The sequence below is a fragment of the Protopterus annectens genome, chromosome 16.part0 (assembly GCF_019279795.1).
Source record: "Protopterus annectens isolate FY-2018-M chromosome 16.part0, PAN1.0, whole genome shotgun sequence".
Classification (NCBI taxonomy): Eukaryota; Metazoa; Chordata; order Ceratodontiformes; family Protopteridae; genus Protopterus; species Protopterus annectens.
The window spans coordinates 388,846,463-388,860,654 of NC_056750.1; the positions used below are offsets into that span (position 1 = coordinate 388,846,463).

At 45.0% G+C, this 14,192-nt stretch overlaps 1 protein-coding gene across 3 annotated transcripts in view; it reads right to left on the reverse strand.

Moving 5' to 3' along the window:
• The window catches only part of FPGS (folylpolyglutamate synthase), a 1,649,361-nt gene that overhangs the window by 259,963 nt on the left and 1,375,206 nt on the right, over positions 1–14,192 (reverse strand). For all 3 annotated transcript variants that reach the window (XM_044058278.1, XM_044058279.1, XM_044058280.1), the window contains exon 14: positions 88–154. In XM_044058278.1, the coding sequence (XP_043914213.1) occupies positions 88–154 (67 nt within the window). The remainder of the gene's footprint in view (positions 1–87; positions 155–14,192) is intronic.

Below are 14,192 nucleotides of genomic sequence, written 5' to 3' on the forward strand. Positions count from 1 at the left end.
CATTTCACAGTTCTTGATCATAACATGTTTCTTCTTGCAAGAGTTAAACCTCTATGTTTACAACACAAGAATACAAAGGATACTAACCTGCATTATCAGAAGGAGATATTTCCACAAGATTTGGACAGAATACTGCACAATCAAACTGACAAGGCTAAAAGAAGACAGACAGGAATATTATAATACAAATCATATACCAAGCAAAAAGATCAGCTTAGGGAAACTAGATTATAATCCATTTTGTGCATAACTATCACAGTTATTGCAAAATTACACTGACAGAGCTAAAACAGGAGAGAGAATCATTACAATATGATCAATCATCAAGAAGACTGGTAGGGAAAAGAGTGCACGGTAATTCATTCTGTGAAACGAAAACAAGGAATGTACTCACCATAACGTTCCATCTGTGTTGTCGATCTTTGTTCATTCTTGATGAATGGGACCACTATTCCGATCCTCAGAACTGGCTCAGCCGTTATACAGCTCTTGCCAGCCAATAAACTCTTGAACCAAGACTCTACCAACAATGGCCCTCTCTCCATTACCTCAGATCGAATTTGCATATAACAGCAATAGTACAGACAGAAGATATAAGCAGAGGCAATGCCCAAGGTAAACACCCTATGACAACCCTGGACAAGAGTTTGATCCCCCAGGACATGTATAGGAGGGGAAAGGTGGATGGGGTGTCAAGAATGAACAAAGACAGACAACACAGAAGGAACTTTATGGTGAGTACATAACTTCTTTACTGATGTTGTCAACCTTCATTCAGTCTTAATGAATGGGACAGAGTCCCCAGCTACTTCAGTTTCTGGGTGGCGTTATGGAAGGATATTCCTGAGAACCATAGAGCCAAAGGATGCTCTTCCCTTGGAGACCATATCCACTTTGTAATGAGTGATAAAGGTATGAGGTGTAGCCCAAGTTGCAGCTGCACAAATTTTGTCCATAGAAGCTCTGGAATGGTAAATAGCTGAAGTGGAAACTGATCTGGTTGAATGCGCTTTAACAGGCGCAGGTAACTTATGGTTGATATGTGCATAAATAAAAGCAACACAATCTCTCGGCCTTTTCGATAAGATCATCTTTGATACGGCTTGTCCTACAGTTGGACCAGAAAATGAAGTGAGCAGTAGATCTGATTTCCTGAATGCTTTAGTCCTGTTCAGGTAAAAACGCAATTGCCTGTGAACGTCCAGTAAATGTAAGCAATATTCACGTATGTTGGAAGACTTGAGAAAGAAAAACAAATGGGTTGTCCAATGCGTCAGGCAGCCCTTGATGCGGCATTTCAAAGTCTGGGTCTGGCTGGTGTCGCACCGGCTTCACCCGGCTGCAGTTCTTTGGTATAAATGGCTAATTTTGGATAAATGCCAATGTTTCATCTAGAATATAAAGGTAAATTATAATGCTTGGAAGGTATGCAACAGTCTTTCTCTGTTCTGTGGGTTTGGGAAGAATGTAGGTAGGTGGATAGCCTGATTTAAAGACACTCTGGATACCGGATTTGTTCTCATGGACACTCTATCTTGATGGAAGATCAGGATTCTTGCTGAAGTGATTGCCAGCAGGAAAGCAGTCTTCCATGATAAGTATTGTAATTCTGCTGTAAGTGTCAATTTTTCTAGCACAAAGTTCAAGTCCCATGTTGGCAATGGTGGTTCAGGTTTGGATGTAGGATGTTGTAATTGTTCTGTGCTAACAGCAGTGGAACCGACAGGCCTAGCCCCACCATAGGAACTCTTGCTTCAGGCATGGGATTAGTGTTATTCTTTGGGATGGTATATCGAAAGCCTTTTTATATTGACTGTATATCCCAGGGCTTGCAACAAGTAAATGACTCTTTGTAAGTCTTCCTGATTGATAATGCTCTGATTCCTGCAAAGAAATCTGAGGTATCTTTATTCCTGCTCTCTGGGCTTTAGAAGAGCTTGGGAAAGGACCAATTTTTGGAGGGCCAGTTCACACTGCTTCCTTGCTAAACAGGTTGCACCTGTGGGAAATCTTTCACTGTTTCTACAGATTTTTCTCTTCCATTTCTTTCAGTACCTGCTGAGCTGGAGAACCAATAAATTCGACCTTGTCCATGGGAGAAAGGCCTTGTAAATGGTGATGTGTGTCCGGGACCCTGTAGAGACCTATCCGGCTATAGGGGGGGGGCTGGGTAAATCAGGAGCAGTACAAGCATCATTAAAATGCATCATCTACAACAGAAAGAACTGGGGTATAGCTAAAGGCCTATGTTGTGGTAAATGCAAAGGTCTCTGGGGGTGGCTGAGAGGCCCTGTCTGGATGAGGTTGGGATCCCTAATTTGTCCACAAGTTAAACAGATTATTCCTTTTTTAATTCACTTTAGGCACATCGAAAGAGGTCCCTGGAGGGTGCAACCTTTAAGGGAAGTTTTGAGTATTATGGTAGTAGTAATCTCTGGATCTGACAGGCCGGCCTGACCAACTTCTTCTTGAACAGCTTCTCTGAGCAAGAAGACTGGGGAAAAAATAGAAAATGGCGCCGCGTGCCGAAGAACTGCCAACTGCTGCAGCGGGTGAAGTACGACACACCAGCGAAAGCCAGACCCAGACTTTGAATCCCGACCACCGAAGGGCTGCCTGGCGACAACAAGACAACCCATTGTAAGGACACTGGCAATTCAATGGTTTGATTAATATTAGATTCAGAGACCAATTTAGGAAGGAAAGGTTAATTCTTAATGACAACCTGTCTTTATAAAAATGAAATAGGGGGTCTTCGCACAAGGCCTGGATGTCAGAGACCCTTCTGGTGAAAGTGATGGCTACTAGAAAAAGAGTTTTCCAAGAAAATAATTTAAGACGGCAAGTTCTGGTTCAAAGTGAGATAGTACTGAAGTTTGCAAAACCAAGGTGAAATCCCATGGAGCTACAGGATCTTTAAATGGGGGGTTTTAGTTGTAAAGCACCTTTGCGAAAAACCTTGCACAAGCGATGGGGAATTAGAGGACAGTTGTCAAAGCCATTGTGAAAATTGGACATGGCTGCTAATTGGACTAATGGTAGAGGCGGAATCTCCTTGATCAAACAGAGTAGCTGAAACGTGCAAAACTTTTTCAACAGGAGACGAAAATTGTTCTAAATTGTTTTCAGAGGCCCAAACCAAAAATTTCTTCCAATTACTGGAGTAGAGTCTCCTGATAGAAGGCCAGAAGAGTCTTTTGCACTGGGGAAGATACGTTATTCTGCCTGACAATTAATAGAATTGGAGAAACCAAGCTGTGAGCTTGACAAACTGCTGATCAGGGTGCACCAATCCCAGTGGGTGAGAGACCAGGTCTGGAACTGTGTTCAGAGTCCACGGTTGGTGAATCAAGTGAGGCCATAAAAAGGGAAACCAAATTTGCCTGGGCCAAAAGGGAGCAATGAGAACCACCTTGCTTTGCCACCTTTGGGCTTTCTTTAGGAAGAGGCGTATGAGGGGAAAGAGGGGGAAGCATATGAGGGGAAAGAGGGGGATGTGTTAAGGAGACCCGAAGGCCAAATGAGGAGGAGTGCCTCTCTCAGGGGAATCGCCCTTGGGGGAATTACGGCAAAGTAGCTGCTGCACTTGCTGTTCATCGGAGAGTCAATGAGGTTAGAGCAAGGCTGGCCCCAACAGTGAAAGATTTCTTTTGCCACTTTGGGGTTGAGAGACCACTTATGACGCAGTAGAATCTGTCTGCTCAACTTGTCCACTATCACGTTGGAACTCTCCAGGATATGCATTGCCACAAGAAAGCGGTTGGAAGATATCACATACTGAATGTTTCCCAGCAAAGGTGGTAGAATTTGGTTCCCCCTTGTTTGTTGATATAACATACCACTGACATGTTGTCTGACTGGATCGCAGCTGTTCCCAGACGAAGAGCAGATTGAAAGGCTTGTAACACTAGGAGCACTTCTCTGACTTCCAAAACACTGATGTGCAAGTTGGCCTCTTGTTGGGACCAAGTACCTTGGACTGATCTTCCCAGATAATGCCCCTCCACCCCATCTGGCAGGTGTCCCTGGTCACTATGGCCGTAGGTTGGGAAACAAGGGGATGGCCATTAGAATTTCTTCTGACTGTATCCACCAGGATACATCCTTTTTGCAACTCCCTATTATTAATATCGGGTAAGTCATCGGACAAAAAAGACTGGATCATTGGGAGGCCAGAAGCCACTGAAATATTCTCATGTAAAATCTCGCCAAGGGGACTAGGGCGTGATCGCTGCAGCCATAGATCCTAGGGCTCAGAGAACAAATCGAATGGGCCCCCTGTTTTATACCAGAATGGGGTGTACTTGAGACCTTTTTTTTGTAGCCTGTGAAAGGGCAGAGAAGCTACACATGAAATTGTGTTGAGGCAGGCTCCTATGAACTCTAGGTCCTGAGTGGGAGATTGCTGTGAATTTTTTTAGCGGACTGTTATGCCCAGGGCACTGAACAAATTTATGATGAAATCTGTGGCTTGCAGCAGTAGATGCCTGGTAAGGGTGGTGAGGAGCCAGACGTCTAGACAAGGAAACATCCAGAATCCGTGTAATATTATGTGAGCCGTGACTGCTGCCATACATTTGGTGAACACCCAAGGATCTGTGGTGATGCCAAATGGCAGCGCTCTGAACTAGTAATGACTGGCCCCTAGCCGAAAGCGGAGAACCCTTCTTGAGTGTTTGTCCATCTTTATGTAGTAATACATGTCTTGAAGGTCTATAGAGCACATCCAATCATTTTCCCCTAAAAAGGGGAGGACAGACTGAACTATGACGATCCAGAACTTTGTCTGCTGAACAAAGTTGTTCAGAAGGCTGAGGTCCAGAATTGACCTCCAGTCCCGTTTTCCTTGGCACTAAAATGTACCTGGAATAAACTCCGGATCCTATCTGGTTTGGTGGAAGTTCTTGGATGACTACTTTTTCTAGCAGCTTTTGAACCTCTATGGCTACTGCTTGATCCCCCTGACTGGGTGGAACATCGGGGATTTTCCTCTGAGATCTCAGGAAAAAAGTGAATGGAATATGACAGCCTTTGATAATGATTTTCTGCACCCAACTATCAGAGAGTATTTGTAGCTAGGTTGTGGAGTGCAGTGAAAGTTCCCCCCAACACCCCCCACCAACTGCTTCCAGAGGTAAGCAATCGGGCCTCCTTTCAGGAGCACTGATAGGGTTGTCCAGAAAAGGAGTCTCAGGAACCCTGGTTTCGCAAGCCACCTCTGTCTCATGGACGGAGTCTTCCGTCCAAGCTCCTCCCTATGCCCTGAGGGGAGCCATCGCCACATGTGTCCTGGAAAGGCCCCTGGGACTTTTTGAACCACATCTTTCTAATCCTGATTCCTGGAGTAGAAAAACGAACACCCACAGCAGACAGGGTCTTTCCATCCTTTTCATACCTGGCTAGTGTGTCCTTCACCCTGGTACCAAACAAAGATGATCCATTAAAAGGAAAATTTATGATGGAGGACTTGAAGGGCTCCACAAATTCACACAAGCACATCCAGGCATGGCGCCTTATGGTAATAGCAGAACCCACTGCTCTGGTCGTGCATTTGGCTGCATGTGCAATAAGTAGCTTGGATGAGTTGGATACAGACTCCAGAGTAGCTAGATGAAAGGTGAGTTTATCCTGCACCTTGTTAGCCACAGCTCCAGCGAGAGTCCCCAATAACTCCTTAATCAGAACTCTCTGGAGTCTAGTGAGATGTGCCATAAAGTTCAAAGACCTGAGAGTGAAGGTCGATGAAGCGTAGACATGCTTTCCAAATCTGTACATCGCCCTAGACTCCTGTTAGGAGGATGCACAGGACTCTCATCAGCGAGTTCCTTCTTGGTGGCAGCCGCCACCACCATGGCATCTACTGCTAAACCCTTGGCCCAATATTGGTAGTCCTCTGATGGAGAAAGCATTTCGTCTGGCCTCTGGGGAATAAGCTCTATGGAATCAGGGGCCTACCAAGCCCACTGTGCGATCACCTTAGGATAGTCAGTGGGTGGGAGCACCCAGCAAGTAGATGGTCAAGTACAAAGCGCTTGCAAGTACATGGATTCCTCTGAGGTCAGACCTTGGGGCTTCCAGTTACCCCTCTGCTTGATGATCACCAAAATGTCTCCAAAGGAGACATCATCCAGGGGTGACCAGGGGGAACCTTCCCCTTCATCGAAATCTGTGTCTTCTGTGACAGATTCTTTCTGGGAATGTAGATGCTTCCTCTTGCATGTCTTCTTATGGGGGGGGGGGCATGCTCAGTAGGGATTTCTGAGGAAGACTCCGAAGAAGAGGGGCCCTGTGCAGGGTAACTTGAAGGTCGGTGCTTGTTGTCCTGTCGCAGAGATTGGAGTCAGCTCTAGACCAGATGATATGGTAATATGACACTCTGATGCAGGAGGTACCAGCTGAGAGCCTGCAGAGGCTAAAGCTCTCTCCATATCCTGGAAGGCAGGACCCCCCCCCCCCCGAAGAGGAGTGGGAGCTCAGAACTGAGAAAAACCACATTGGAATCCACGTCACACCCCACTCTGAGTCTCCAAGGTAGCAGCTGGGGAAGGACCCACAACAGGCACAATCCCAAGAGTCAAGGTTGACTCAGAATAAAAGCCAGGAACTGAACCAAGACCCTCTGAACCCGCAACGGAGTCTCAGTCCCGAGAATCCACTGTGTCCAGAGAGGGAAGCAAAGAAGTCAGAGCCACCTTCAGCACCGAGGAAGGGATGCCTAACGGCAGCAAAGCAGCTGGCACCAAGGAAATCAAAGTGCTGGGCTCCAAAGCTCCGGTAGACGTCAGTTGAGGAGACTGTGTAGGAGTCTTTGGAGAAAGATACCCCAGCTCCAGAAGGGAGAGGGGCAGGGATACCTCTGGCCACCAAAAGCTGATCCACCAATCTCACATCTACCTTGGAGAGACTCCTGGAGTATCGATCTGAAAAAGCTGAGGGAGACTCTGATCATTCCAGGAAGGGACTGGGCAACTGCCCCGCAAGAGGATCTACAGAAGGAGAGTACCTTGTTCTGGGGAGAACATGTTCCGTTACTGGTACCGAGGGGGTGGGTAAAGCCTGCTAAGGCACCGCAGGAGAAGTCAGCACCAAACCGGAGATCAATGATGCTGATGCCGAAGGCACTGTAGCAGAAGCAGTCAGTGCTAGTCTTGATCTTGGCATTTCAGTACCTTAGCTTCCGGTTCTGAGGATGAAGTCAGGACCATAGTCTTATGTTTAGTGGCTGCCAATGCCATGGGAGACGCAAGCACCAAGTGGCTCTTCTTTTTGGGAGTGTCAGACTTGGAAGTATCAGCCTTGGACAAGGCCTTGCTAAAAGGAGTCTTTAATAAGCCCTTTAAAATTAGCTTTGTTTGATGCTCAACTAGGGCTCAGTGACTAAAGTCCTTGCAAATATCACAATCAATTTCCAGGTGAGGAGCTCCTAGACTGTAAACACTTGAAAGATGCCCATCAGAACTGGGCATCTTTCTCCCACAGTCTTGGCACTGTTTAAACCCAGAAGTGCCTTTTTGTTTTTCCATTTCCCAAGAATGAGTGCTAATAATGCACACACTTGCACACAAACACTAAAAGGGAGGAAGAGAAGGAAAACTACCAACTATGACAGTTAAGAATACCGCACGATATCAGAGAGAAAAGGGAAGGAGGTACCAACGATGGTACAAAGAAACACCTCAAGAGGTAAGAAAGGCAGAGAGGGTTATAGAATAATAATAAAGATTAACAGACAGTATTCAGACACTCACCTGATAGAAAAGGTTCTAAGGAGAGAAGAAATTCTCTCTCCCTCTGTATGTATGTATATATATATATATATATATATATATATATATATATATATATATATATATATATATATATATATATATATATATAGAAAAAAAGGAAATTTGAAGAGTTAGCTGAGAGCAATGGCTGACGCATCTTGCTGACAGAATGGCAAACTAAATCTGAGGTAATGAAGAGAGGGGCATTGTGGGTAGAGTCTTAGCTCGAGAGTTGTTTGGCTGGTGCGAGCTATATAATGGCCAAGCTGGTTCCAAGGATTGGTACAGAGTCCCCATTCGTCAAGAATGAATGAAGATCGACAACATCAGACTTACAGTTATTGATAAACAGCTGCTGTGGCCAGATTTGTATTTATGTCAATGCACAATCATTCTTGCTGAAATTACCTTTGGGTCCATTAAACAGATGCTGGATTTAAAAACGGTTACAAATGACAAATACAGGACACTATTCTTAGGCCACTGGCCTCTCTACTTCCAGTAATGCACAGCAGTGTGTTTTATAAGGAATGTCATGCTAGGAAGTGAACTGCTGCCTTGCTATAGTATATGAAAAAAAAAGCTAATAGCAAGTACAGAACATTCTGTTATATGCAGCTCCTTGGGAGTAATGTATTCATGAATCATAGATATACATATACTTGTTGAGGTAGGGAGATGTAGTCCAAAGCATCACAACTACAGGCTATCATATCTACACAAAAACATAATATGGTTGAACCAAAGCAGACAATAAAAAGCAGTTTTCCTTATCTATGAGAAACACAAGGCATAGTGGAATCACTGCAACATGGTACCCATGACGCATAATTAAAAATAAAGTATGATGATCCTAGCCAGCAGAGGTACAGTATGTAAAGTCACTGGCATCTGATACTGGAGTGTTTTGTTGTGTTTACATGCCTTAGATACTGCAGCTGCTGCCATTTGCTTCTGCATGGGAAGCTTTCATTATGAGCATCTGGTAACACTATCACAGTACAGTATAGTATTGCAGTTAAAATATGGCAACTGCTCAATTACGAAGGAATTTCTCTCACTGGAAATAGTCCACACCACAGAACTCCACTGTTGACAATCACAGTCACATGGAAACTTGACTGAGCATTATACTAAATAATTTACTCCCATCCTAACATTAAGTGCTCTAGAAGCTGACAGATCCACCCTCCCACACAAACAAAAGAAAAAAAAAACATGAGGACAGCCCAGTAGGAAGAACTAAAATACAATCACGACAACATTCATAAGAATAATGCTTCAAGAAAGGCTCTTAAATAAAGCTAGTTTACATATCACTCCTTGCTCATGCAAGTCTTCCTCATGGCCAGCAAAGAGTTTACTCAAGATTCTCGCATGCTTCTTGCTCAGAAAGTATTTCCAGTTAAGACAGACAGGATTACAATTACTATATGTTCCAAAGCAAGAGAGTAAGGAGACCAACATCTAATGCAATGGTGGTCTTAAAAATAGTAGTTTATAGGTTCATAAATAGATACTAGGCTAACTGCCACTCTGGGTCGGTCTAAGCCTAGCCAATTTTCTCAGTTGAGAATCAAACCCTGCACCTTGTGTCTGTAAAGTACACATCTTAACCATTCTGCCAACCCACAACAGGAACTTTTTTGTATAATTCTATGTAAATGCTCTAGTACATTCACTGATTCTTGAAAATGTTTGCCAGGAGGAGCCTGAGGTTGTCCCGAATACCACAGATCTCACCTTCCTCCATGGCCTATTGGATTCCCACCCTTTTCAAAGTCAGGAAGTCAGTGGTATAAAAAGTGGTTAGCTTATGTCATGTTCAGGTCTTTCTTGACTCAGACTGGCAACATAGTTGCTTAAACTCCAGAGTATGAGTTGCCCCATCAACCCTAGGTCTCTGATAGGGAAGTATAGTAGATACTAGTGGAGGAAATAACTAGGGATGGGGTAAAGGAAGATGGAAACCCACCTCAAACCTGGTGAAGAAGAATACGATAGGGACTGGAAGGAGGGAGATGGTGCTGCAGCAGTGAACCTACTCAAATGCCTACACTTATGGTAAGTTCTTAACTGTAATATGTACTCTGTAGTTCCATTACTAGGATAAATTCTGCCCTGGCCACAGTCCCCAGATTATAATGTATGATGATGTTTATATAGGAAACCATGCTGCTGACTCCAAAATTGCTTGTGTGGAAGCATCACTTACGAAGGCCGCCTTAGCAGATATAGTCCTGGTACAGTGGGCACTGACTGTGGAAGGGACAGGTTTACCATGGTGGAGATAGCAAAAGACAACATAGCTAGCAATCCATTTGGAAATTGTGTATTTGCAGGTTTCCATTCTTTTCCCTTCACAAAAGCAAAAAAAAAGTCTGTCTGTTATGTCTGATTTTATACTATTCATGCAGAAATAAAAGTAAGTACTTACCCATAAGGATGGATCCTTCTTTTCTTGTTTTCATCCATTTCAACCTTTGTGTTCTCAGATCCAATCAAATCCGACTTAGGAACTTTTTAGTAGCTGCAAATCCAGGGCTCTGACTCCTGCCCTACCCATAATTCCCCCTTCCCCCAAAACACTTTAGATCGAGTTTGCCTGTTCATCAATACTAATTTCTTCAATATCCTCAAGAACACATACAGCTAATAATCTAGACAACTGAACCTGAAGAAAGTGAAGCCAGCTGAGGCTGTAGAGTGACAAGGTCCCTGGTGAGGCCAATCATTCAATGAGGATTACAAAAAAAGAAGTTATGCTTTATCAATCGTTCCATCCGAGTTGTTCATCTTCTTTCATTCATCACTGATGGGTTTGTTTCCGAGCCCTCGGAACAGAGTCGGCCTATTACCAAGCTCACGCCAGCCAAAAAAACTCTTGAGCTAAGTCTCTACCCAGAATGCACTTCTCCCTATTACTTCAGATCAAGTTTGCCAAGAAAGGAAGTAAAGCAGAGGCCACTTCGACGCAAGCTCCCTAGTGCACCACTTAGACCCAAAGCATCCCCCAGGAGCCTTTGGAGGGGGAGGGAGGGTGGGAAGTGATGAATGAAAGAAGATGAACACAACAGAGAATGTTATGGTAAGACATAACTTCTTTATCTGATGTTGTTAATCTTCTTTTCATTCATCACTGATGGGACAGAACACCAAGCTACCTTGAGGTCTATGGAAGGCCCTTATGGAAGAACATTCTTGAGTACTTTTGAGCTGAAGGCAGCTCTCCCACTGGAGACCAGGTCCAATTTGTAATGATTGATAAAGGTATGAGGCTTAGCCCAAGTAGCTGCTCCATGGATGCCCCAGAATGGAATGCTAAAGAAGTTGCCATAGATCTAGTGGAGTGGGCTTTCACTTTTGGCATGGATTCATTATGGAGGAAATAGGTGTGTACATTTAAGGTGTGAAGGCAATACTGTTCTCTACTGGCAAAATTTGGAAAAAACACTGGTAGATCATCGGACTGGATAATAGAGAATGCAGAAACAACTCTGGGAAGAAAGGATGGGTTTGTTCGAAGTGACAGTATGTCTTTATGAAAAAAAAGACAGGACCTCTTTATACAGAATGCCTGCAGCTCCGAAACTCTTCTGGCAGAGGTAATGGCTACCAGGAAAAAGATTTCCAAGACAAATACTTTAGGTCACACTTAGCCGCAGGCTCAAAGGCCTTTTGAGCCAAAGACTGGGGGACTAAATTGAGGTTTCACGGTTCTACGGGCTGTCTGAGAGGAGGCTTGAGATGAGAGGTCCCGTTGAGGAAAGCCTTGCAGAGGCATAACGTAATAAGAGTGATGTCATCTATACTATTGTGGAAGTTGGAAAATGCTGCTAGATGTACACGTACTGTAGATACGGAGGCTCTGTTATCAAAAAACTTAGCCAAGTATTGAGGCACTGCAGGAAGTGGAGCAGAATAGGGGTCTAGCATGTTATCCTTGGACCAAATTGAAAACCTTTTATATTTATCCTGATATAGTCTTCTGGTGGATGGTTTGTGAGAGGCCAGAATGATGTCTCGAACAGGTGAGGAGAGACTAGCCTGCTTGGCGACTAGCGGAAGTGGAGAAACCAAGCTGTTAGCTTGAGAGTGGACAGGTTCGGGTGACTCAACTCTTGGGGGTGAGTGATCAGATCTGGTAAAGGGTCCAGAATCCACGGTGGGAATAATAGGTGAGGCCAAAGAAAGGGGAACCAAACTTGTCAAAGCCAGAATGGGGCTATGAGGATCACCCTGCATCTCAACTGAAGAGCTTTCTTTAGAAATTGTGGAATGGGAGGATAGGCGTAGAGAAGTCCAATGGGCCAACTGTGGATCACAGCATCCCTTGGTGACTCCCCCTCTGGGAGAAGGAGGGTGAAGTAGCTGCTGCAGTTGGTGTTTGATGGGGAGGCGAAAAGATCGCAGCAAGGCTGGCCCTGGTGGCTGAAGATTACAGATGCCACCTCGGGGTTGAGGGACCACTCGTGGGGTAAGAGGAAGCATCTGTTCAGTTTGTATGCAATCATGTTGGAGCTCCCCAGGATATGCACTGCTATTAGAAAGCGGTTGGAAGCTATCACCCACTGCCAGTTCCCCATGGCTTCTTGACAAAGGGGGTAGGACGTGGTTCCTCCTTGCTTGTTTATGTACCAGACCACTGACATATTGTTTGACTGGACTGCAATTGTCCCAAAGGGGAGAGCCGCATGGAATGTCTGTAACACTAACAGCATGACTCTCGGTTCTAGGACATGGATATGCAGGTGGGCCTCTGAGGTGGACCATGAGCCTTGGACAGTCTTTCCCTGAAAATGCCCCCCCCCCCATCCGATCAAGGAAGCATCTGTGGTCACAATGGCTGTAGGCTGGGGGAGTTGAAAAGGATGGCTCCAAAGATCTACATCTGGCCTCATCCACCAAAATTGCAGGAGTTGGTTATTTGAATCTTGTAATCCAGGGGATGACAGTTTGGGAACCATTGACACAGAAGGAGCCATTGCAGAATTTGCATATATAGCTTTGCTACAGGCACTATTGGAATTGATGAAGCCACAGAACCTAGGGCTTGGAGAACTTGTCTTGCAGGGAGTGATGTTTGAGAAAGAATCACTCTGATTTGAAGCCTCAATCAATGGAGTCTGTGAAGAGAGAGTGATACCAGACAGAACTGAGTATTGAACACTGCTCCAATGAACTCTATTTGTTGTGGAGGGATAAGATTTGATTTCTCCCAATGTATCGTTATTCCTAACAATTTTGCCAGAGAGAGTATGTTGTAGCGCAGTTATCAGAAGATGCTTGGTGGGGGCAGTAAGAAGCCAGTCGTCTAGATATGGAAACACCCATAATCCTTTTAGTCTCAAGTGAGCTGTTATCATTGCCATGCATTTCATGATCACTCTGAGGCTGTAGAGAGACCGAACAGCAGGGCAAGGAATTGGTAATGAGTGGCTCCTAGCTGGAAGCGAAGCAGACTCCTGGAGTGGTTGTCCATCTTGATGTGGTAACACGCAACCCAGAGATCTATAGAGCAAATCCAATCACCTTTTCTTAAAAAGGGAAGATGGACTGAACCATAACCATCCGGAATTTGGTTTGGGTGACAGACTTGTTTAAGCTGCTGAGATCCAAAATGGGTCTCCAGTCCCCTGTCTTTTTTGGCACCAAAAAGAATCTCAAGTAAAATCCGGATCCACACTGGTCTGGTGGGACTGGTTGGATGACTTTTTTGAGACAGCTTTATAATCTCTGAAGCTGCTTCTTCTCTTTGGGTGGAACGTCAGAAAGTTTTCTTGGAAATTTTGGCTGACAAGAAAGGGGAATGGTGTAACTTCTGGTGATAATATTCTGCACCCAACGATTGGTGGTGATAGAGTGCCAGGAAGCTTGATGCAGAGAGAAACGACCTCCCGAGTGCTTCCAGAGGTAAGCAATCGGGCTGCCCCTCAGGAGCGCTGATAAGGCTGTCCAGAGAAGTCCTCCCTGGAGTCTTGGTTGCGAGGACACCCTCTGCTTCAATAGGGGCGTCTTCCGGAATTGTAACCCCCTCTGCCACTGGGAGTATTATCACCACATGTGGCAGGGAAAGGACCCTGAGATTTCTTATGCCACATTTTCCCACTCCTCTGATTTCTGGGAGAAGGTACATCGAGGGTTGTAAAACCGTAGGCCTATGGCAGACAGGGTTTTTCCATCTTGCTCGCACCTGGCTAGCATGCCCTTCACTTTGGAGCCAAAGAGGGATGAAGCTTTGAAGGAAGCATTCCGAAAGACAGACTTGAAGGGGTCTGTGAGGTCACAGATGTGCATCCAGGCATGACGTCTCATAACAATGCCTGAACCCACTGCTCTAGCCACCCCATAAGGTTGTGTGAGAGCGCAACCTTATGGACAAGTTGGACATTGATTTCAGGGTTGCTACCTGCGAGGCCACTT